Below are 26,129 nucleotides of genomic sequence, written 5' to 3' on the forward strand. Positions count from 1 at the left end.
TTGCTTGTTCACACAGCTTTTGCTTTCCCTATTAAATTGTCTGTATTTCAATTCACTAGTTTTCTTTCATTCACCCTTCCACCCTCTCCTTGCCTCCCCACGGAGGGGTAGCAAGCAAACAGCTGAGTGGTGCTAAGCTGCCAACTGCACAAACCACCAGAGTCCTCGTGAGATCCAGCATGCAGTGAGAATTACAGAATCTGTGATACAATTGTGGAACACACCATTTGGGTCCTGGTTAGACCTGAGCAAAATTGACTATTACAATATTTTGGCAAGCTAGATCAACAAACATGCTGGAGATCATAATGGTTCTGTAGAAATACAAACATATATATATATAGAGTATTAATTCAATCTTGATGTTATTGTTAAACTGTAAGTGAAAACTTCCAATTAAATATATTAGAAAGACAATGAAACTGGCCTGCAGTGACACCAAGATTTCAATTACATTTTTTGTTTTAAAAATTCTGTGGCAAGGAATTTGCAGCTTAAATACTGTCCAAATACACTTGCACCTAAAAAATAAGTGGATCTCTTGAACTCCATGGCCTGGGAAAAGGGTAAAGGAGAATATTAGCTTATTTATCAGTACAATATAACTGCTACTTTTGAAACAGCCTGTTTTCATTTGTCAAAGTAGTAACAAAGTTATTAAAAATACATTAGGACAATCTTTATGAAAAGGATTAAGCTAATTAATAAATTACTACAATAATCTATGAACGACCACTAATATTTTGTCTGGATGAGCAGATTCAGATAGTTCAACTGACTTCTCAGATAGTAAATTGCTAAACTGTTCACCATTTCTATGAGAAATACAATTAAATTCTTAACAACTCTAATATCTCTGCCAAAAATACAGATTTTTTGCTTTTTTTACCCAAAAAGAATGTATTCCTACAAGAAGAGGGGGGAAAATCTCTTCCTGCATATATTTTCCACGACTCCAGAAGCAAAGGTGCTGGCAGAAGCAGGTGATGGGGAACACAGTATTAGAAACAGGAAGGAGCAGGACTGTTGTTTTCAACAGCAACCTGAATTTACGTTGTCTTCAGCTGACCACCAAATTGCACCTTGGTTTGCACCCATTGTCTCCAGACTCCGACTTGGTAAATCACTTTTTTTAATGCTTATTTCTGTCTCATGCAATACAAAAATCTTTAAATATGAATAAGTCAGTTCATAAGCTCACACTAGGGAGAAAATATGACATGTATATATGTGGACTTTCTCTAAAAGAGTGTCTTTTACTCTTGTCTTTTTTAAGTCTTTGAAGCTTTATATTCCCTCTGATAAATTTCGTCTGTGATTAATATATTTTTCATTTTGCCTACAAATAATAATAAAGAACAAAGCACAAAATAACCAATGGGAAATGGGTGAGATCAAGGGAGTGATTAGCTTTGACAAGTGATGTCTAAGATCTGTATAACATATATCAACATATATGAACGTATATTAGGCCCATTACGAATATAATCCACAGGAATTTTCAGAGGAAACAGATATTTAATGTAGATTACATTACACATAACTTTATAAACCACTACACTATTTGGCAATAAGTTTTTTTTTCAGATGTGGTTACCTTTCTGGAAGAATTCCTCTAATTTCTCCTTGAAGGGCTGGAGATGCTCTTCAGAAGACTCTCTGCAAACTAACTTCATCTGCTTTTCAGAGGCTACAAAAAGATGAGACACATTTATGACAGAAGAAATGTACCAGAAGTAGATTTCAGCACCATAGGAGCCTACATCTAAATTAGTCACCTGAATTTACTTTAGAGGTTATAAATAAGCACTAAGAAATCCAACAATTACACTAAAATAAGAAATATAAATACTAGTCAAGCATACTAAATAAAAAACTCTGTATGTGTTTAAAGAGTAGAATTTGTCTTCAGCAAAGAGTTTAAAGAGTAGAATTTGTCTTCAGTAAGGAATTTGTTCTAAAAATCCTGCAGTGTGCTAGGGCTTGCTACTAACACAGCTTGCCTCACACACTAATTCTAGATGGTATATTTAAAGCTTTAAAGTCTGTTTCTGTGGTGAGTGAAGGATCCTTTGTATCTGGATTGATTTTAATTGGTCAGCGCCAGGCATCCCATACTCAACCATTTTTCCTGAAACAGATGCATCAATTCAGCATTACTTGAGTATTCCATCCCCAGACTGTGATATGAAACAGTTGAAGTATGTAAGAAAGTTAACTTATATTTAAATGCAATTTGTTTACTATTTAATGTATCTGCTATGTTAAGAATGAATGCCATGTCAATTTCTGAAAAACTTAATTTCATTCGGCAGTAAATTTTAACAGGCCTAGAACTTCTAGTAAACTTAGTGCATTCCAGTGTTCCACATTAAATATGACAGGAGGCAGAAATCAAAATGAAATTACTTTCCATTTAGCAACTGAATTTATGAACCACTAAAAGATTTTTCTTTCACAAGTTTTCATTCTCAAGAAGCTACATTTAGATGGAAACTTATTTTGGAGTTAAACCTAAAACTTATAGTTTGACTGCGTGAACTGTATTCACACCATATTGCTACCACCATTAAACAAAAATTAATGTGTGGAAACAGAAGCTGAGCCTGTGTAAAATGTCCCATTATTTAAATTTGCAATGTAGTGTAAAAAGTTAGAGGAAGGTTGAAAATAGATGCATGCATTTTACTGTGCAAATAGTATTGCGCTTATAATATCCTTGGACCATCAGGATGTACTGAAAACTACCACAGCTTTTCAATTAATTAAGACCAGAAGGACATTTGGTCAATTCTTATAGAAAAATACGCATTCCCACCCAAGACTGTATTTTAATTTAGCAACCCTCCACGACTCAAATTGCAGGTTGTGTAAAATGGCCTGGGCTACAGTCTAAGTTTATCTTTAATCTATAGTCTTGTATCTGGTAGCATATGACAAACCTTTCAAATGATTCAGAATAAAGTCAATGGATATTTGTTGGTATGCCAGATAGTAGGCAGAATGGAGTGGTGATTTAAACATACTAGACTGGGAAAGTGTCTTTTATTAGCTGCTCAGTTATGTATCTTTAATAATTTAAATTAAGCAAAAAAAAACCCCAAAATCAGGCATGTTTATGACATCTTAAGATTATTTTCTAATGATAAATGCTGCTTACCATTAAAAATTTGACCTTTCCGTGATTGTCACCATACACTGATTGAAATGTATGTATGCCTAATATTTATGTTTACAGAATTAGAAAGAGATTTCTATCAACCAAATTGTAACACTACTTTGGAAGACAACAGACATTAGAATTTTATAAGACGAAAAAATCTAGCAAAATAACTGAGACAGTATTGGAAGTTTCTGGCTGTAAGTTTGAACAAAATTAACATACAGGTTTGTCATCTATTTTATCGTTTAAACAAATCTACAAAAAATCATGGGTCAATATTTAGAAATTATTTTGGATAAATATAAAATGGTGAAACTGTAGAAGTATTATAATACACACAATATGTTCAGACATTTGAAACACAGTAAATGCCCATAATTCTTACAGTCAATTAAAGATGCAAAACCTGCAAATCAGTATTTCTTTTATAATACTCTCACATAAATGTATATAAATCTATACAGAATTAAATTTCTATGAATATGTATTAGAGTAATAAGCTTGTAGGTACAGTAATATCTAAACACACTCAAATATCTCCAGAAAGGCATTTTCCCAAACATACGGTGTTGCTAATGCATCCTCTGAAGCATTGCAAGCTTCCTGGATGCTTCCTACAAGCTTTAATAACACAAGAATTAGAAAGGTTATTCAGGTAGGCCCCATGTATTTAAGTGACAAAGACTAGGATGAACTGTTCCTAAAGTAAAAAGAAAGCACATACACACTACCTTTGGTAGGTTTTTTTTTGTTTTTTTTTTTTTTTTTTTAAATTGAGGTTACTAAAATTAACCTTAATTAGATTACAAAAACTAAAGGAAAATCTGGATAAGAAATACCAACACATAGAGCATACAGGAAAAAATTGATTTGGATAGTGAATTCTTAAGAAGAATCCTAATATCCCTAACAAGGAGATAAGTATTTGGAATAAGGGAAAAGGAACAGTAAGAAGAAAGGCAGAGAAATGAAGAAAAATGGGACAGATGACATACCAGTTTCAAATGCTTAAAGTGATCTTGGAACCATGAAATTGAAAGAGACAGAAGAAGTCAAGTAAACACTGGCAAATTCTAATAATTTACACTATTGTAAAACCTGAAAAATAGACCTTTTAGACTGAAGAACATGACCAAATTTGCTTGGGGATAGATATAGCAAGGAATGATGGAAGTGTGTTCTCAAAGGAATCACAAATCAGATACACAAAAAGACATATTTTGAATAGGCAAAAAGCATTTAATGACACAATTAATGTGAAGTTTTTTATTAGAACAGCAGTTGTGATGATACATATTAAAGTCAGGTGGTCTTTTTCAAGCTGCTTTAGTAATAATGGTGGAAGTCTACCATATGACTGTGTGACCTACCTCAATTCTACACAACATAGTAAAAAAATTTCTGGTAACCAGCATTCACTGAATTTCCTGTTATATAAGGTTTTGTTTAGTTGGTTTTTTATTTACTTGAAACATAATGTTAAAAATGTCATGGCAAACTTTATATAAAAAACTTCCAAAATTGGATAGTCTAGTTCCATAAATTGCTTTGATTTTCCTTGCTAAAACTACTATAACATGAGGGAATCTTACATCTATTTTTTATACTTCATTCTCATATTCAGCCCAGTACAAAACTTTTCGTCTTTGAAAGAAAATTACTCAGCAAAGTTCTTATTAGAATGATTTGGAAGTAAAGGATCCTATTATGCATTCCTTCTTTTAAATACATACTGAAAAGCTGCTTTCTAAAAAAATGTATTTCTGAAATTCTGAGGAATCTGAGTGAAATCTGAGGAAGCTGACAGCTATCAAACCACACATACAATTCTTCTCTCACCATCTCCTTCCAAAATAATCATTTGGGAAAATGAAAAACCTGTTTCAGCATTACTGAGTTCAAACAGATGCAAATTCTCCACTAATGTAATAAACTTTTGGTTCTTTTCCTGGGTATGAGCTGTATGTTAGTGAAATTGAATGTAATATGCTATTTTGAAAATTGTTTATTTCTAAATGAGCTATTACAGAAAAAAAAAAAAAAAGAAAAATACAAGTGTGCGAAAGTATTTGAAAGCCCTTACAAATTGCTGGATGTACATCATGCTTCACCCACTACAAATCTTGGCCACAGAAATGGAAAGCATTAGCAAAACATTAAGACAAAGTTGGAAACTGCTGATTATCAGTTTGCCACTGTCTTCAGATTTAATGCAGTACTTGGCTCAAAAAGTTCTTTAAAAATCCCCAATATAAGTGAAAATATTTACAAAACAGAATGTCTCTCACTTAATGCCTATTGGGCAATAGTCTTAAAACTCCACAGACACTTGTAAATCTGTCAAAAGAATCATGGGCCATAAACAAACTTTCATGTAAAGAGCATTTCTGTGTCAATCAGACAAAATTTGGAATTTTTAAAGCACCATTTTAAATGTAAACGCAAAACCAGAAATAGTTTAAAGTTGATAACAGTAAATTACTAACTATTTACTCACCAGAACGCACCAGTAGCATTTACAGGAATCAGTCTGACAGCAAAACCAAGTATCAACACCATGAATTCCTATAAAGCTGTCACTGACACTATCCCCTATGAGTTATGCCTCTGTGAAAGCTGCTAAAGCTGCCCTGCTCCTGTCTGTTCAGCACGGCAGGTTAGACTGCCAGGTTTGCTCTTTTACTCAGTGTCAACGCAAGCACATCTTTGACAGGAAGATTACTGTTTGACAACTCTTTTTTAGAGCTCTTACCTATTCTGTTCCAAAGAGCATTTGAAATAATACTGCAAATGGATTCAGTGTAGTGCTAAATAATCCCAAATTTCTGTATGAGAGAATCCATGATCTTTTACAGTGCACAAACCTGTTACACTACTTGGATCTATATGCCCAAATAAAAGCCTAATAAACTTCCCATAAATTTCATAAATTTATATCATTCAGCAAGTGCTATATCATTTTCTCATTATTGGGTTCCTTTGGTATTAATTGTCTTGCTTGGAACCAACTTTGCAAGCTAAACAAATAGTTACTGGTGGAGATGCATGTTTACCCATTGGACACCGTGGCACGATGTGGTTATAGTCTCCTGTTATTAAATGCACTTAGGTACCTACTCACTGGAGCTGTTCACATGGAATTAATTTAATGCTTTTTGCACTATCTACAGCTTTTGTGTTTCTGTAAAAACTTGCATGTAATTTTCTTTTCAGACGGAATTTTAAATAATGTACAGAAGGCAAGAGATCCATCTTGATTCCGTGGGAGCGTGGTAAGAATTTTAACAACTTCCAACTGCAAGAGGGCTGCTACTGACTCAGAAAAGTTTCAGAGACAGTATTTTATTTGCCCTTTTGGACCCATATTGATCATCAGTACATGCCGATAAGAGGAACACACAAATGTTAAAGCACTACCACCAAAGCCAGAGCAGGGCTTACAAATACGAATGCCTCTGAGCAAAGCAGAACTGGAAATGCTGTGAAGTGGAGAGGGAAGTTCTCTGAGACAAAACTATCTGAGAAAAGCATAAAAGGGCACCAGACTGTGGTAGCACCCTGTTCTCAAGCTGTCTTTATTCCTTAAATGAAAGTCAACAATTTAATGCAAAAAAAGTGTTAGCACACGTAAAACTAAATACACCATTCTAACCTACTAATTGCTTGTATAGCTACTGTTCTGTGAAGATATTTTCAGCTAATTTAAAAGAAGAAATGTGCTTCTATATAAAGATATTTTCTTCACACATTAATAATTCCTTTTTCTTAAAAAATAATCGAGAGGATAGAAGATAATAAGTAAAAAGTCAGTCATTGTCTGAAACAAATTTCCTCTTGACACACAGAAACAAGTATCTGTTTAGGTGCTCTAGCTGCCACATATAAATGAGACAGAAATAACATTTCAGTGATACGTCCTAAGATGTGGAAAGTGAAATAATTCAATTAGTGGCATACAAAAGAGTTTGTAAAGTTCACGTGTTCTGAATGAGTCAGACATCTTGACAATTCTCACAAGTTTGATCAGATATCCTACCTTTGTCTTTTGAGGGGGCTTTTCCTGTTTATTATAAATTCAACAACATTTTTGAGCTTTTAGAGTTAGTGACGGCATACAGAGGAACTTTCAGGCCTACATTAATTTCGACTAACCTAAAATTTTTTTAGCTCCTTATTTGGTGAAAGGGCACCAACATATTATACAAATCATTTAAAAACCTTTCTGTTAAAATAGCTTCCCAAGAATACATTTAGCAAAATGAAAAAGACTGCTAGTAAAACTAAATATTTTTCACACCATAGCAACATATCTGAGCCTCTGCTTAATGTACTCCTTCTGAAATGGGAGTTTACATTCAGGGCACCCTTCAGCAGAGAAGCACACTGCAACGGACTGAACAGTACATATAAATGATTATAATGACTAAAGCCTCGTAATTTTCCAGTCAAGTCTTTGAAAGATTCCTTTAAGTGATTGCAGCACATATGATTAGCAGAAACTTTTTGTTAAGTGTCAAGATCCAAACATACAGAACTCAACACATCATTAAGATCTGTCAAGAGTGTAGAACTGTGCGCTAGCAGAATCTGCGGAGAAAATGAAACATTTCCCTTCGCTCCGAACGGTACAACGAAGAAGAATATTTTGAAACAGAAGAGTCTTGTCTGGGTAATTCAGAGGGAGACAATATTTTTAAGAAGCAAGAATAATATTTTCATCAGATGAGCTAAGATTTTTACTCTGCTAAGAAAAAAAAGGACCTTTCAAACATTTTATCACTTATTGTACTGAATAAGGGATCAGACATAAGAGAATTGGGCAATGGCTGAAACAGTTTATGAGCTGAAACTGTAGAAGCCAGAGAAGTGATCTGTTTTCCTCTCTGTTGCTGGATCTCTGATTTTATGTGCAAGACAGATTGTAAAGTTGGATCTAATTAATTCTTCCACCAAGTTGGTAGAAGTTTGGTTCAGCTGGAGCATTCAGCTTATATTTAAAATCATGTAAATCCATAAACTACCAGCAATATTAGCAGGAACATTCCACAAAGTGCTTATTAGCCCCACTATTACTAATTTGTACTCCACAGTCTGAAGTAAAGCACTTTCAATCTGTGATATGTGACTATTTCAATTCTAGCAGAACTCAGTCCTGTCTCTTACTGCATACCTCCACAAAGAGGAAAAGCTAATGAGGTCCATAAATATAAAGTCACCATTCCTCCCAACACCAGTATTTAACACTCTCTAAACTGCCTAATTCCTTATCCATCATACACATTGATAGGGACAGTATTCCTTCCATTCCCAGATGTACACTACCTGCTCCCAGATGTATCCTTCACAGTTACATAACTAATGCTTAACATACACACATGTATTTATTTATTTATTTAAAAGGGCACACAAAAAAGTGCCCAGAAAATCATAAATGTGTTATTTCTCAGATGCATTTTAGAATCTTAACATTTGCAGAATGATTTTTAACAAGAAATTTCTGAGAATTCTGTAGCCAAAGGAAAAAAAATACTAAAAAAATTAACAGCATGCCATTGTTTAACCAACTGAAAGCCTTCTCCCTGTGCCTTTGAGCACACATGCAGACATCTGCTTTCAGGGAATAAAGTCTTCAAAAACATAACTGCTTTTCTTCGCTATTATATATTTGAATGCTTAAACCATTTAAACCATTCCACACTATCTTTTTTATCAAAACCTAAAAAAATAAAATTTTAAGAAATTATCCACCTAGAAAAATTTATACTAAATGTATTCACATATGAACATTATCAGTGGAACACTGTCAAAAAGTTAGTTTTATTGTAAAATCAAATCCAAGACACATATATAAAATGCATTTTAAATGCCTGTGTTGGATCTTTCTAAATCAAAACAAACTGAAATATGTTTCATCCTGCTGAGACAAGAGACTATTCAAAAAGTGGTCAGAAAAGGCTGAGAATGAAAAGTGCCAACTCATACAAAAAAACCCAAAACCCTTTGCCTGTACAAAGCCATTTGCTTTGCTCTTTTCCTTACACCATTTTGCATTGCCTCAAAATAGATAATGTAAATATTGGACTATGCAAAAACAGTGAAACCATATTCAAAACAACATGCTTCTTTAATGACATTGCCTAGAGAAATAACACATGCACCTATTTGGCTCCTCATGTTCCACCACCCAGTTCTAATTTCTATTTGTTTGCACTTCCAAAATTTTAAAGAACATATAACTAACAAAGAGAATTAAAGTAAGCATGTCCTGTAAATTATCATACAACTTCTCTGCTCCTGCTGGGAAGATTTTTTGACATGTCTGTTAGACAGACATTTCTCTGACAAAAGCCCCTCTTTTAAACTGACTTAGAACATTTCATTTTAATTAGACTAAGTTTTCAATTGGTTGAAAATATTTTAGAAGAGTATGTTTGATACTTTTTGGAACACTATCCTCCTGATGAATAAGCAATCACCTTTTATCAAGACATAACTTTTGATCCTACAAATTATTTAGAAAGTTAATACTCAGAATTGGTATAATACTTAGAATTTTCAGGATGTGATCCAGTTAACTTACTGTTTATCAAGCAAATTGAACAACAGACAAAACCCTTCAACACTGTAATCCTTGCACTGTGGATTATTACTGTATCATGATATCACTAGTCTACAGAAAAGACTTTACCATAGCCTGTATTATGCATGAACTAAATCTATAATTCCACCTGAATAAATGATAACCCATAAAATTAATTAATCTCTAGAACAAAACCAGGCTATAGTTAATTAGGGGACATTTTGTTGCAAAACTCTTTCACTCACTTTGAGGACTCTGATGGGAAAAGAAATTTAGGAATTTTAAATTAACTTCTTGGAATAATACAAATCAAACTTTTCTGCCTTTGTATGTTTTCCTATTGATAAATATATTCCCTTCTAATCCTCAGTGAATCCAGATGTTTTTCAGTACTTTAAATTTGGAAAATCCGAGTTTTAGTCTGCATGAACTGATTATTTTTTCTTTTTGCAGTTTCCTCCTTGACTCTATTTAAAGTAACAGTTACTGAAAGCATCAAGAATGAGTGACCCTTTTCAACTTCCATCCATTTCCTTTCTCTAAATTCTCTCCCACACTTTGCAATAGAATGTGACACACAGCTATCTGAAGAAGCACTGAATGAGAGCAGTGTAGATGCAACAGTTTAGTCTGGTTCTAATGAGCCATGCTGAGAGACAGTGTTAAGAGTGACATGACTGCCATGGTGTTTATTAGTCACATCCAGTCCACTGGACCTGTTTCTATGAACAATAATTATATTTTATACTATATAAATATATATTAAAACCTGAAAAAAACCTATATATATTGTCATGGCATTTAGGAATGAAAATTAAATGAAGCACCTGAAGAAGAGGCGGGAGAAGCCAGGTATGTTCAGCCCCATTTAGAGAAAGCAGGCTGGAAATCTAGATTTTCATCTCAACTATCTAACGAATAACTAGAGAGAAGGCAGAGACAGACTTTTCAGGAATGCACATCTAAAGAAAATTGAGCAATAGTCACAAGCTGCAGCACAGGAAATTCTCATATGGGATAAACAAAAATATTCAAGACGGCAATTAAGCATTGGAACAGGTGCCCAGAGATGTGCTGCCATTTCCATCCTCAGATTCAAAACTGAGATGACTTTGGCCCCGTACAGCCTGATATAAATATGAAGTTACTCTTGCTCAAAGGCTCTGGACCACAGGACCTCCAGATGTACATTTCAACCTACCAAATTGCACTTCTTTATAATTTTAAGACATTTGTAATGCTTCTCCATAAAAACCAGTGTGAAAATGGCCAACACAACATTGAAATTTCTCAACTTTTCTTGCATAGATTTACTTACTTCCCTTTTAATATTTTCATAAGGATTATGCAATTTTACAAAATGGAGTTGCCATAAATGTAAGTTTTGGTGAAGTTCTATTTAAATGGGGAAAAATTGGGGTTACATACTTAAAAAGATACAGATCTGTCAACAACTGGGTTAAGAGGTGCCCAATATCAAACCATGTCTTCTGTGTCCAACTGACAATTGTATAGCAGATCCCTAATGTCTTTTTATTTTAGATTTTTTTTTTGTCACACATGTGTTTGCAAACACCTACATATGTACTCACACACACAGTTAAATTAGTAAAAATTTAAAACTTATACACAGTACTGAAAAGATATTAGTATGAAAATTGCAACCAATATTTCTACTGGTGGCCATGAAAGAAGGGAAAAGTAAAAGGTATGTGGATTTTCAATGAAATGAGAATGTTACAATCATTCTCATAGCAAATTTAATTAATTATGAGAAACAGAAGTGACTCTTCAAAATCCTTAGTATGGACCTACCTTGGTTTCCATTTTTAACAATTCAATAAATATATTTGCTGTTTCATTTGTTAAGGTAAAGAATGCAAAAGAAGTTATAATGAACACCACAGAATATTACACGAGGCATCTAATATTGCTTTCTGAGGAACAGAGCAGCACAAAATTTTAAAATTTTATGTACTGTATTGCAAAGAAGAGGAATGAGTATGACAGATGGAAACAATCTACAGGGCAACTAATTTAATTAAAACTGTTCAACTTCAGACACAGATTAATAAAAGGATTCATGGTAAAACTTATACTAGCCTATCAAACTTCGGTGAAGTGGTTTTCTTTCTGAGTAACTTCTTATGATTATGTATTTAAAACACTCTGCGTTTATTCCAGAAGAATACCAATTTCAAGAATACCAAGTGGCATTGTTCAAATTAGAAGGTAAATCATGTTTGGTCACAGGGAAAGAAAAATGTTAGAATCATTCATTGCCCTTGACAAGGAATAAGATGTCTTACAATCTTAAGCAAAGCAAAACCTTTTCTTTCCATAACTCTACATTAACTGGAAAGCTAGCATGTGTTAAATGAATAAATATATCTGCTTATGATACTGTGTAATATTTGAAAGCCTTGGAAATACACCAACAGACGTGGAGTGAAAACCTGAGCTTACAGAAATTTCTTTCTAGTTGGATGTTAGAGTGGAACCAGATTTCACCCTAAAATTTTCATCTTACCATCCAATATTCACTTCTTTCCCCTTAAAAGCCTATATTAAATGCATATTTTCGTTTCTCATTCTTTTTAACCTAAAACACCCATGATTAAAAAGTTTGTTCTGGAATACGTTTTAAAAACCTGTTGAATTAAGGTTCTCCAAAAACCTTTTTGAATTCTTGAATCTAACTTCAGTCTAATTCCTTTGGAGTAAAGTTAGCCTGTACCTTTAAAGTCTAATCTGAAAGATTTAAAAATAGCAAATTATATGGAACTCAATCTGTTTATCTGAAAAGGATGGAAGGGTTTGTACTCCATCTAGATTTGAACTTTTGGTTCCACAGTGTCTAGGTATTTCAAACCAGAGGTGTATTCCAGGTGTATACCATGAGGTGTATAAGACATGACGTTCATGATAATTCCATCTTCCCTATGTTAATATCCATGTTAGAAACATAAATTAATGCCTTGATAAACTAGTCAAACATATTGTTAAATATTTAAAGACAACTAATATGAAAAGTAACTATCAAAATTGCCATTTCACTTGCAAGAAGTGATATGCTTCTTTTTTTTTTTTTAACCATTCCTTACAAATCTCAGAAAAAAGGGAAGTCACTAGCAGGAACATTAGTTCATTACCTAATGACATGATGAAAATCTCTCTTCCATTTATTACCTTTGTCTCATCCCACTTCCAAGGTAATCAGCTCGAGACTACCTTAGCCAACAACTTGTGAAACAAATCCAATGTACCCTATAACACAGGCAGCCCCAGTTAATATTGTTCAAATTATTTACATCTGAAGGGCCGCGCCTGTCTGGATAGCTGGGCCCGACGCTTCTCTGGACTTGCTTTCTGCTACTCACATCTGTTTCAGCTTTAGACTTTCACTGGTATTCTGCCAGCAGCCACAACTTTTTAATGGCTACAATAAACTACAGAGACTCATCAAATCTTTGTTGTACATGTTAAAATTATAACCTCTTCAATTAAAATTCTGATTTAAAAATTAACTAGAGCATTAGCCAAAGAAAAAAATTTGAAAGGGAATCTTTGAAAAAAGATAAGTTCTTATATAAGTGATTGTTTCTTTGTTTAAATGTAAGAGAAATAATCACAGGAATGCTTGTTAGAATCTGTTGCATTATTTCCAAGTGATAAAATACCAACATCTGAAAACATTTCCACAACCTTTTTGGTTTCACATCTTTGCTGTCATTAACTTTGTACATTAATTGTTTTCACTGGCTTTAACACACACCTTTACAAAGAATTATGGAGACAACCTCAAGATAGCAATTTTTCTCAATTTGCTATAAATACCTACAAAGATTTGGTTTAGAAAACAGAAATCAGTGATTACAAGAAAGCTGAAGTTTTTATTTTAAGAGTAAAGGAGTTTATCTTTCCCTGCTTGCTGTTTGTGTCTTTGCAATGTAGAACAAATATGATGTGAATGCCCCAGCCTCAATGCAGCTCCTTTGTCATACATCTTACGACTAAGATGTATGACAGCAGGACTACATGCTGAAAAAGTACAAGATCAAACACAGATCATGTTTCTGCAAAAACTAGCCCAAAAGAGGGCAGGCCAAGGGGCTTACAGGGCCAAGCGATGAGAGGAGATAGAGCACTCACTTATGCCTGGGTCGAACAAACAACAACTGATACTTTCCTACCACTATTAACCTTTGAAATTGTCCTAAGGATGGCAGTGACCTAATCCAGCAATTCATAGCTGTAAGGATAAACTATTTTGTAAAAGTTTTCAGTGCCTTACAAAATATGAAAACAGTTATCTTGTTCAACTCTGATTATTAAAGTACTCTTCTAGTCTGGTGCAAACATGCCAATTTAAATGTAAAAGTTTTTACATGTTTTTATGCAGATTATCTTCCTAAACTCCATCTTCTACACAGAACTCCCTTAGTAAAGTACAAACTTTTCTATAACAAGAAAAAGGCTTAAAATATTCAGTCATCATTTGTTGACTTTATTTTAGAAAATTGCATGTAGCACAAAATAAAAAAGAAACTGCTTGGAATACTTAAGAGAACAACCCTTCCTACTTTATTTCCACTCAGTACCTTGATTGATAGATGAGTTTGGTTTCTGAGCCCCTCTTTATAATAAACATTTTTAAATGTTTATTTTATGTCCCAGGGTGAAAATATTTTGAACTGGAGCTTTCCATTTCCCTTTGCTCTGCCTTGGCAAGCTGTGTTTTATTTCTACATTAATAGTATTCAACTCTTTCTTGTAGCTTTTAAATTGTTGTTATAAAAGTACTGAAGAAAGTATTTATGTTACGGAGCTAACAGATATCTACAGTTAAACACATAGTTCTGGAGAAGCCAGAGAAAAATTCACACATAACTGACGGAATATTCAGAAAGATTTCTTTAGGGGCCTTTCAATTGTAAAAGGGAAAATTACTTTTCAGGATCTCTACTTTCATTTTTATTAAGTCATGAGTTAAATTTTTTTTCTTCCTAATTTATGTGAGTAATTTGTGCCACAGTGTAAAAACTCTAAATGAATCAACACTATAAACCTAATTAGCAATAAGAAAACCTCATAAAGATCACATTTTAAATGGCACTTTGTTGTTAGTAGAACAAATGTGAAAGTTCCCAGTTACCTTCTAGATCTCTCTTCAGTTTCCTTAAGTCTTTTATTAGGTCTTCAAATTTAACTTGGGAGGCCTGGAAAAAATCCTGTGGTTCTGGTAAAGGAAAAATGCTCTTGTCTGTTCCTGCTTCCTAAACAAACAAACAAACAAACAGGCCACTGTGAAAACTGAATGCATTTAGAGTGAAATAAGTAGCTTTTTAAAAAAATTCTCATCTATGAAAAATTCTCATCTATAAAATTACAAAAATCACATATTTTAAATCATTCTTGCTGAAACCACAGCTCATTCAAGGTTAAATACTGACTGTTCTGAGTATTGAAACTTCCTTTTAGATGTTGTAAAGCAAACTGTGCTGAATTTAAACAGTGAGACAACATTAAAGACACAACATTTCAGTTAATTTTATGTCAATAAAGGTTTAGATAAAGGATTAGAAGTTTCTTAGGAAAAGATAACAGGAATACCCATTTTAATCCAAGAAGGGATCTTATGCCAAATGTTTGTGGTTTCACTCTCTCACAATTCATTAAAAACACACACACTTTATAAGCATAAATTGAAAACCCTATTCATATATTTCCTGAAGCAGTTTACATAGATAAAAACACACAGTTGAATGCTTATATGGCTAAATAAATAACAGGGGTTAAAGCTGTATGGAACCTCTAAGTATATACCTTATTTTTAGCACAGTAAGAAAAAATAATCAGAAGTAAAACAAATAAACAAACAAAACCAACAGAAACCCCCCACATACAAAATGAAACAAAATTTAAAAAAAACCCAGCAACCAACCAACAAAAAACTTTTACAAGGTTCAAAGCAGTATCTCCAGTGGAATTTTTGTAAGTATGTATAAATGGTATTAATATGATATTGCTGTGTATGAGCATACCTTACTGAGTTTGAAATATGCATATACCTGCATGGATGTCAGTCTGTAATAAAGGAAAACTCATAGGCTGGAGAGCTAATTGTTTAGTGAATGGGGAAAGAATAATTTTATTATTATAAAGATATAAACATTTTGGTGGAGAAAGTGCAATGGATGATAATTACACTGTGTTTATTTCCTCCCAAGGAAGATACACTATTTTGTTTCACAAAATTCCTGAAGTAAAATTACAGTATAGTAGGAAGTTTGCAGAAATATTTAATTAATGAAATATTTTCGTAAATACATTAATTAAATATTTTAATAAATTAATTAGAAAGCATAAAAATCCTAGTTCCCCCAAAAAACCCCAAACTAACCAAACCACCACCAAGAGAAAACACAAGAAAAAAAAAAAGAGAAACAAACAAACCCCAAAACCTTAAAGAAAGAATACTGATACAGATCCACATATCTGAGGATTACTAAATCATCAATGCAACAACCTTATGTAAGAATTTTAAAAAAGAAGAAAAAATAAGAAAATAAACTAAAATTATTGAAAATCTCTGTTAAAATCATGAAGCAACATTTTCATTTAAAATACGATAATTCAAATTTTTCCACTCAATAAGTTTGGCTACTGCCAATACCAAATATATATATATTTAATATAGGAATGCATATAATATAAATGCATATACAGAGGAGTATCACATACAAGAGAATGTAACTTACAACATCATTTCAACCCCTAACTTCACCCCCATCAGCTGACTCACCTATCTTAAATAGCAACCTGTCCTTGCATTTTTTGTCCTAAGAGAGAAATCATGCTTCTGCCTTCCAGCATCACAACATCAGAAGAAATTTCACAAGGCTACAGCCACCCAGATGTAATAAGGCAGGGCTGGAGGGACCACCTGTCCAGTCTGCAACAGTCACAGCTTACTGCCTGCAGTGGTTCTCTCAACAACCAAGGTAAGATTTTCCCAAGTCTTATCTTGAAACTTATAGCAAGTTTCATGCCTACATGGTACACAACTATTATATGAAAGCGAAAGAAATGGATTTTATTTTACCATCAGAGGTATTATGTTCAGATTTCTATAAAGCTGTTACAAACCCTTTCACCATCTCTTAAAGAAACCCAGTTTTGGAGAGGCTGATGGAGCAAATCCCTTACCTTATCACAATGGCGTAGGTAATATATGACTACATAATCCACAAGATTAATACCATTATCCTAGGAAAAATTAAAAATGTGTGATTAACAGTGATTCACTGTGAAAATGTAGTCTATTTAAAATGAAATTAATTATTATTTTATATTGCTGTGAGAAATAGGATTCACAATACTTTTTAGCCTTAGCATTACTTACCAAAATATTTGATCTTTTACAACATCGACTTCATTGTACCACTACTATATTCAGACTTTACTTTGGTTTTCAATACCAGGCAAAAATACACGCAGAGAAGAATACATGGGAGCAGCTTTTTATATAATAATAGAAGGCATTACAGAATAATAATATAACTCAAATAAAAATATTATTCAATAATACTACTCTTAAACATAGTATTAACTAAATATTACAGTCATCTCAGATACATCAATGTGAACAGAATTTCTTGATTCCTGTAGTCTCAATCATCTATAAGGAAGATCCAAAAAAGGCACATATACTTTACATATTTTATTCTAAATAAGAAATAAGATAGCATTCAACCAAGAAGCATATTTCATGCCCTGTTACCATATAAATATGAATTTTAATTCTCACTTTATGGAATCAGTATTTCCATGTTCCTGCACACAACTGTAAAGAGTATTTTATTTTGTTACATATCATTGGGTCAGCATGGGCCAGATGAACTAAGGAAAAGTTATACATTACATTCAGCAATATAAAAGAACCATGATATAGGGAATTATATCTGGAATGCCTTTGAAGTTTTTTAGATGTGTTTTCATATTTTATATTGACAGGTATCAGAACAAACATTTGTATGTGAACAATGTCTGACTTCCTGTACAGAGCTGCCTTGTCTATACGAGAGTCTGCAGCACATTATATTTTATTAGTATCATACACCAGCAAAATTCTTAACTAAGTAAGTCACTGCTGTCATGCAGGAAAAGTCACCCTGCATGTTTAAGAGTTTTAGGAGCCATTGCTGGCAGGTCAAAAAAATCTCTACAAAAAGTAACTTTCTAAGCTCATATGACAATAAATGACTTTTATGTGAAATGAGAGGTATTTAGCAGTGGCTCTTTACCTTAGCTCATGGAATTCAGCTCAGTTAAGATGTATTTGCTGGCAACTCACAAGAAGGGAGTAATGGGACAAAGGAAGAATACCTTAATGCTCAAGTGTACAAGACCCTGCATTCTTCTCCTTTTCAAATACAGACTACCAATTATCTCCGAGGTTTCATGTCTCCCTGTAGCAACTGGACCCTTTGAGCTCTTATGCATTTTGAAGGCTAATCTAAACTAATAACATATTTATTCTGGCTACCAGGAAACTGTAAATAATCTCAATTTTTTTAGCTTGTTTTGCTAAGGAACAAGTTATATAGTTATATCAGTTACTCCTTTGCAAAATGCATAATTTTGGAGCAAGCTTGCTAAATGCAGCCACACTGGAAAGTCCCAGGGATTATTAAATTATATGAAGTTTATAGGTAGATAAAAGAGTGACACTAAGCCTAGCAGTTCTACCGAGAAAAGTCAGACAAAGCTGAGTTTTACATTTTTCTTCAAGGCAGCTAGCCAGCCAACAAACGCCAGAGTAATGGGAAACTTGGCCTGGTTCTAGTTAAGCTGCTGTTTGTACTGTGTCTTGTCCATGCAGCAGGACTGGGAAAAAAGTGGTTATATGGAACAGCTGAACCATCACAAGTGAAGACAAAAGTAAGAATTAGAATCAGGGAATCATTTCAGTTGGAAGATACCTTTAAGATCATTGAGTCCAACGGAAAATCCAGCACTGTCAAGTCCATCACTAAACGATATTCCTAAGTGCCACCTCCAGGGTCATTGATTCCACCACCTCTCTGGGCAGCCTGTTCCAATGCCTTATAACCCTTTCAGTGAAGAAATTTTTCCTAATATCCAAGCTAAACTTCCCTTGAAAGAACTTGGGGCTGCCTCCTCTCATCCTATTGCTCTTTACTTGGGAGAAGACACCAACCCCCAGCTGGTTACAGCTCCTTTCAGGGAGCTGTAGAGAGCGACAAGGTTTTACCACAGCCTCCCTTACTCTGTGCTAAACTACCCCAGTTTCCTCAGCTGCTTCTTTTAAGACTTGTGCTCCAGACTCTTTACCAATTTTGTTGATCTTTGGACATGCTCCAGCACCTCAACGTCTTTAGGAGACAAAGGACTCAAATCCTTTGGAAAAAACCTTCACTAAAACACTGAACAAGTCATTAAATGTGTTTCCTTTGTTAATGATGATAAAAGTAAAACAAGTAAAACAAAATGCTCCATAGATAAACTGTTTTGCTGACATTGCCTGTCTCACAAATGCATTCCTGTGTACATGAAGCATAATAGGGAACAAAAGCTTAAAATCTACATCTCTTGTAGTCGAGAAAGCACTTCACATAAGAAAAGTAGAAGAGCATTAAGGATTTTTTTTCCTCATACTCCAAGTCTATACCAACATCAGCAGAAAAATATCTCCTATTCTTTACTGCTTCCTATATCCATGTGGTGTCTAGGTATGCTTTGGCAAAGAATGACTTTGAGCAGTGTTTCCATTGCTTAGATTACCTAACATCTCTGGCTCTGCCCTACTGAAATAAGAAGCAAAGTAATCTCAGCAGGGTGTCTAGCCTTTCAGCCTGACTTTGATCCTAGCATGACTAATCAAAAACCAGCTAGTGCTTCTCAATTTTTTACAAAAAAATTTACTGCCATCTATGAGCATTTTCTCATGCATGCCACTCAAACTTCATGTTCTACATCCATTTAACTGACAATTAAAAAAAAGACAAAGTATCTTGTCGGGTGTGACATCTCTTTGATCCCTTATACATAATTTGTTAGTGTATACGCCACAATGAACTGATTACTGGTATTTTGTTTTTAAACCTAATTTTTATTTACACAGAGCAACCTTCATTTAAGAGCATGAAAAAAGAATGAGGACATTTAATGGAGAAGACTTGAGCAGTCTGTGCTCTCTCACTTCTCTCTACCCTACTGTTATTAAGTCCCTGCTAATAAAAGAGACACACAGAAGTTCTCAGATATGGTAATTATCCTAGTAATACTGAACAGGAGAAATTAGATATTAAGGAAAAATACACATGTGCCGGAGAAGGAGGTGAAAAGCTAGGAGAAAAAAAATATAAAACTGTACAAAGCACCTTGCTTTTCAAGAAAGAATAGTAAGAAATAAAATATATGTCTGATGAAGGAACAATTAAAAAATTTGTTTTTTTCAGAAAATTAATTCAGAAAAATTATCTTTAACCAAACATTAGTACTTACTCTGCTTTTGACATCCTTTAGTTTGGGGAGTATTTCCAATCCAAACCCATCAGCTTGACCTCGGGTCCTATTCCCTCCATTCATATAATTTCCAAAAGCCAGAATCAAGCCCAAAATTTCCTTTACACTTTTCATGCTCAGCAAAGCCTGGAAAATGGATACTGGTCTGTAAATTTGGTTGACATAAAAATTCTAATTGCTAATATAAAATATTTTTTTCATTTTATTTTTGCTAAAGTTCTTTTCTGATCCGTTTTTACCTTGGTAGGTAAAGGAAGCTGAAACTGGTGCAATAATCAAAACTTAAGAGAACCATTTTTTAGACTGTATCTCCATAAGATAATATGTTTAATGTAATCCATATGAAGCAAATTATATGGCATCAAATACTATGTCAATGACAAAAAGACTAATGGAAGACTTCTAAACATTCGCAGAAGGCTTCAAAAATCTTACAGACAAGAAGGTGGTTTATCATGAGTTTGCATCATGCACAGTCAAATGGAGATGCGCTATTTTTGCTGTCACCAGGTTAGAATCAGCCTGTCACTCAGTCTGCTTCTCATGGGTCTGAAAATTCACATTCCTGGATCCATACTTAATCCAGATATAAGAGGGCTAAGGACTGACTAATTACATGCCTCAGATCAGAAAACAGTTCTAAAAACACAGTGTAGAACTAGTAAATTATTTTCAGTTTCATATAAAGACCTCTGTCAGTTGACAATCTGAGGCCACAGGCATAACTCTTAACTGTGTAGCCTTATACACTGGATAAATCAGTTTCAGTGTAAACTTCTCATAAGTGAACTGAAGGCAATACAGCTTTCCCTATCTCATACAACACTGATTCTTCATACCTCCTTTGGAAAGGAAAAAAAAGTAACTACTTCTATTGCAAAGAAATCCAAAGGGGTAGAGCATGGCTACTCTGTGAAAGCAAAGCTAGTCAAGAACTAATCTTCAAATTAGAAAAACAAAATTAACCTACTTTTCTGGTTAGGATGTTAGACCTTTCGGCCACTATTTAATATCTCTCCTAATTTTCACCTTATTCTACTTTTCATAATTTATCTCTTATAATTTAAAAATCTTGTCCTTAGTCTTTCATAGTGTGTAAATATTAGGTAGAGCTTTGTCCCATACTAAAAATTATGCTGTATCAGGGTTACCAGAAATTAATAGATGTCAAAGGAAAGTAATAAGATAATGAACATGACAAGCATCAATTGGCATTAACAGAGGTATGCAAATAAAAGGCATTTTTTTTGCAAGGTCCTGTACTAAGCTTGCCTTATACTAATTCCTAGTTTATGGAGATTACCTATTACATTACTTAATATGCAAAGGAATAAAAATCTACCATTTAAATACACATAAAATTCTACATACTCCATGGGGCATCACACACAATTCACTTTCCTACTTCCTTCTTCCTTTTGTTCTTTTAAGCAACTAAAAATTTACTACAGTTTTATTTCCTAAAAAGCCAGTAAGCAAGATCAAGGTTCCTCGCTTATGGTAAAAAAGAAATCTAAATACTCTAAGATATATTTAAGTTTAAATTTAGCTTTCATAAGGACTTACCTTGGAAACACGAGTCACAATATCTACTTTCCGGTGCACTGATGTAATCCCTTCAGAGAAAACTGACTGGAAGATTATACACTGAGCTCGTTCTGCGAAGTTGGGGATTTGAGACAACTCATACAGAAATCTGTGTGGAAAAAACGACTATTAATGAATCTTTATAATTCTTCTCAGTGGGGTACATAATGGATCAAAGCCTGCAGTATCATGAAATATACATGCACTCTTTCCTTTTTGAATCAAATCTGTCAGAATTTATAATTGTTATATTCTTTATGCTAAGAATGCATTAAAAATCCTATTAATGTCAAGAAAAAGGCAAGGCATTAATCATTATCATATCAACCCATTAACTATCATATCTGCACAGTAATAAACAGAAGAATCTCAAACTTTAATCATCCACTGGAAAAAAAACGGAAAATCTACATAACACTACCTACATACCAACTTATGCAGCCTTGTTTCCCTTAAAAATGTGCTCAGAAATACAGAACTCAATATATTCCTACAAATATATTTCATAATATAAAATTTCTGCCAACAGCTTTCTTCTGATTCCTAGCATCAATTTTCTTTTTCTAATTTGCACCACACTTTCAATCATACAGCAGCATGTTCTATGGGAACACACCTAGCTGTGTATTTACTTCTAAAATACTTGCAGAGCATATCTGCCTTCAGTCACTCTTCAGCAAAGTCTTCATCTGCTCTATATCTGTCCTCACAGGTATTTATTCCTCATGACTCAATTGTAGTTTTTCGTCTGTTAACTCTTGGTAAATAAAAATAAATGGAGGCATATTCAACGAGAGTAGTTCAGACCTCATAAAATTAAAGCATCCCAAAGACATGAGTAATTTCTCCCTTTTCATAAATTTAAAATAAAAAAGCTTGGCTAATAACACAAGAAGCTCTAGCATTTATTATAATAACAATATATAATAACAATAATTTACTCTTGGGTTTTGAATTCAAGATTTCAGAGATACACAAACTTTCTTGAAATCCAAAAGCAAACTTGCCTTTTACTCCAATATTACTTTAGCTTCATTCTTCTAATCTCCTGTCTGCAGATATCCTCTGATTCCCCTTAATGCAATGCTGTAAAGATTTCTTCTACCTCACTGAATTATAGGAAATTCAGTATTCAATCTATTACCTTAAATTCTTCGTAACTTAGTTATTTAAGCCAATAGATCTGATTTTTCCAAATTATTTCTTTTTCACAATAAATAAAACCAGTATGTTTAAATCTACTTTATACATTTCTCATGCACCCTAGGCTTTGCTGAGTACATAGTGACTCTTTAAAAAATCAGCAGAATTCACCTGTGGCTGATGTGAAATACTATGTTTTAATTGGAATACCATTTTTTGTTTCTTTTTGTTTCTTTTCCTTTCTTGCCTGATGAAAAAACCTATTGTGAGAGAAGGATCAGGGAGGCCCAGCTTGGCTCTTAGACTTAAGAAGTGGGAAAAAAGAAATGCCAAGCTGGTATTAATAAAAATGCTTCCTATTGGGAATGAATGGTATTGCCAGGAAAAAAAAAAAAAAAAAAAAAAGGGTATTTTGCACTTTGTGTGAGAGAAACAAAAGAAAGAAAAACCAAACTCCTTCATTAAAGTTCTAACATAAATACAATTAAAACGTTTAAATTTAAAAAGTCAAATGACACATATTCTTGCCTTCCTGTGAAAAGAGAACTATTTCCCACATGGCTGACCATTGAATACAATGTCATTGTGCTAAGAGTTAAAAGAGCATCAGTGTAAAAAGAAGACGTCTTCAGATTCTGGAATTCAGAGTATCCAAAGTAAATATCCAGACAGAACACTTATAACTGAAATCTGTCACAAAAAGGAATCTTAGTGACTAAAAATGTAGCAACTAACCAAAAAGTTATGGCACGAAACTATGGCTGTCACAGATAAACCACCAATTCAGATGGACAAAACTTTAGAAGAGAAAGAAACATTCTTATTTCAATTTTACTCTGAGAAAAGTATGATTTTCACCTAAAATAATGACATGGCTGTGACACAGCTTTTGGATGGGTTTCTCATTACTACAATTCTGATGGCCTAAAATAAACATAGAAAATATGTTGTACATTTCCATGAGGTATATCATACCCCTCTCTTTCAGAAACTGTAAAAAAATGCATTTACTTGAAAACTCCCTTAGCCTACCAGAATCTTGTAGTTAAGAGCTTGAGAGAACTTTCAAGCCAGGCATATAGTTATGATGTTAATGTAAGAGAGCATTCTTGCAGAAGACGGACAAGGAAGGCTGATTTTAAGGAGGCAAACTAATTTTCAGATCACATTTATCTGCATTTGAAAAATATAAAATTTAGAAGCAATTTTTTGGGAAAAAGGTGTATCTAATCCTGCAAGCTTCTAAGTATGACAGCAGGATTTAAACTGAAGTCCAAGCAGAGCTGTCTTCAAAGAGAAGCAAGTGGCATTACTGGGACAGGGATTATAAACCACTTCCTGAATCAAACTACATTCAAACCAGTACCATATTTTGTTACTATTTCCTTTATTAGTACTTATTTCACAGTGGAGAAGCCTACACAGACAATATACTACAACTAAATGTGTCTCTTGGAAACTAGCTATAGCATCTGTATCCTGCTAGCAAAGCCCCAAACTGTGGCAAATTTTGCATATAAATCTTTATCATGGCAATTAATATTAGCATTTTAACAGCTATTATCATGAAGCACAATTTAGAGGGGTATTGTTATGTTGCTGTCATACTTACAGTTTGTGTCAAATTTAACATATATGCAAGACAAATAAAAATCATGTGTGCAGAAGAACATCAGTGATACCAGTAAAGCTTTTTATTTATCTGGTAATCCAAACATGTAAGGGTTTCCTTCAGACTTCAGTGAACTCAATTCAAAGGTTTCACTATAAGAATGACTACTGTTATTATGCGCAACCATTTGATAAATTATTTCATTTACACTTTTGTTCTAATCCTCATTAAAGACAATACATGAGGCTTATGCCCCACAGCAAATATTTTTAATCACACATACAAATTTAGCACTTTTCTGTCCTTAACCTTTTATGGCGCTAATAAGTAAAGCACAGCTTCAACATATCTCCAGTTCTGCAGTTAGGCTGACTTAGAGGCTGACTGAGACAACAAAGCCAGGGGCACATGATCTACTGAGTTTTCAGAAAGCACATTATATTGAAGGTCCAACAAAATTTACAGAAGTGCATAAAGCAAATTGTTTGCCCCTTAAGCTACCTTTTAAAAAGTTAGTTTTCTTAAAGCTATGTAGTTTAATTATAGGGTAAAAATATGATACTTAAGACTTGCAGAGAGAGCACGGAGTGATAATTGATAAAAAAAAGCTTTTGTCTTTGATACTACTATTTCACTCTGAACCACCAGGCATATCTGCTTCTTACAGCTCTTAATTATGGAATAATGATAGTATAAATCCAACTTTGTATTTAATTAAGCTTAACCTCTCTCCACTATAAGTTACAAAAAAGACAACCTCCTATAATCCTAGAACTCTACAAGATTTGTATTGTCCATAAGACAAAATGCATTAATATTTATTTAACTTGGACATACAGCAAAAGACTGCCAAAGATTCAAGCTCTGGAAAACATCAGCTCTGGAAAACACAATGCATCCTTATGCCCCAAGCCAAGGCAATGAAATTCATGGACATGGGATGCAAAAGTAAGCTAGTATATAAACTTTACAGATATTTGTCTTAAGACTTACTAAAGAACAACAGCCTCTCTTCATCAAGAGCAAGATAATAGCCTTATCTCCTAATACTAGCATACTCCTTAGCGTGCAGTCACAAATGAGTATCTAGCTGCCTAATGTAAGTAGAAGAAAAACAATAATCTTTTCTTCAGCACTAACATTTTAATGTGAAAAAAGGTATGAAAATACAGTCATTCTGACATTAACAAATCATATACCATCTCTATTTCAATTCTTCCTCCCCCTACCCTTTCTTTCTTTCTACCAGAGACAGCAGAAAAGACAAGAACAGAGAAGATGGAAAAGGAAACAAAATGACAGAGAGGCCTCTGGGAAGAAAGAATCCTCAAGAATTTATGAACAGAACGATAATCCTGAGTTTTATATTTGTGTAGACATTTGATTTCTGATGTTGGCTTACCAGTGTTTTTTGTCTTCTGCTACTTCACTGTTTCTTTTGTATTCTTATCCTCTTCAATTCTTTCTCATCGGTCTAAGGTGTATTACAACAC

The 26,129-nt window shown here is 33.7% G+C and overlaps 1 protein-coding gene across 1 annotated transcript in view; it reads right to left on the reverse strand.

Moving 5' to 3' along the window:
• Window positions 1–26,129, reverse strand: part of FMN1 (formin 1) — a 125,396-nt gene that overhangs the window by 33,631 nt on the left and 65,636 nt on the right. The window contains exons 9-13 of the mRNA XM_041459992.1: window positions 21,861–21,990; window positions 20,274–20,420; window positions 16,953–17,012; window positions 14,899–15,019; window positions 1,598–1,690 (exon numbers count right to left, since the gene is read on the reverse strand). Of these exons, the coding sequence (XP_041315926.1) occupies window positions 1,598–1,690; window positions 14,899–15,019; window positions 16,953–17,012; window positions 20,274–20,420; window positions 21,861–21,990 (551 nt within the window). The remainder of the gene's footprint in view (window positions 1–1,597; window positions 1,691–14,898; window positions 15,020–16,952; window positions 17,013–20,273; window positions 20,421–21,860; window positions 21,991–26,129) is intronic.

Source organism: Pyrgilauda ruficollis, unplaced genomic scaffold (genome assembly GCF_017590135.1).
Source record: "Pyrgilauda ruficollis isolate IOZ18807 unplaced genomic scaffold, ASM1759013v1 scaffold14, whole genome shotgun sequence".
In the NCBI taxonomy this organism is placed as follows: domain Eukaryota; kingdom Metazoa; phylum Chordata; class Aves; order Passeriformes; family Passeridae; genus Pyrgilauda; species Pyrgilauda ruficollis.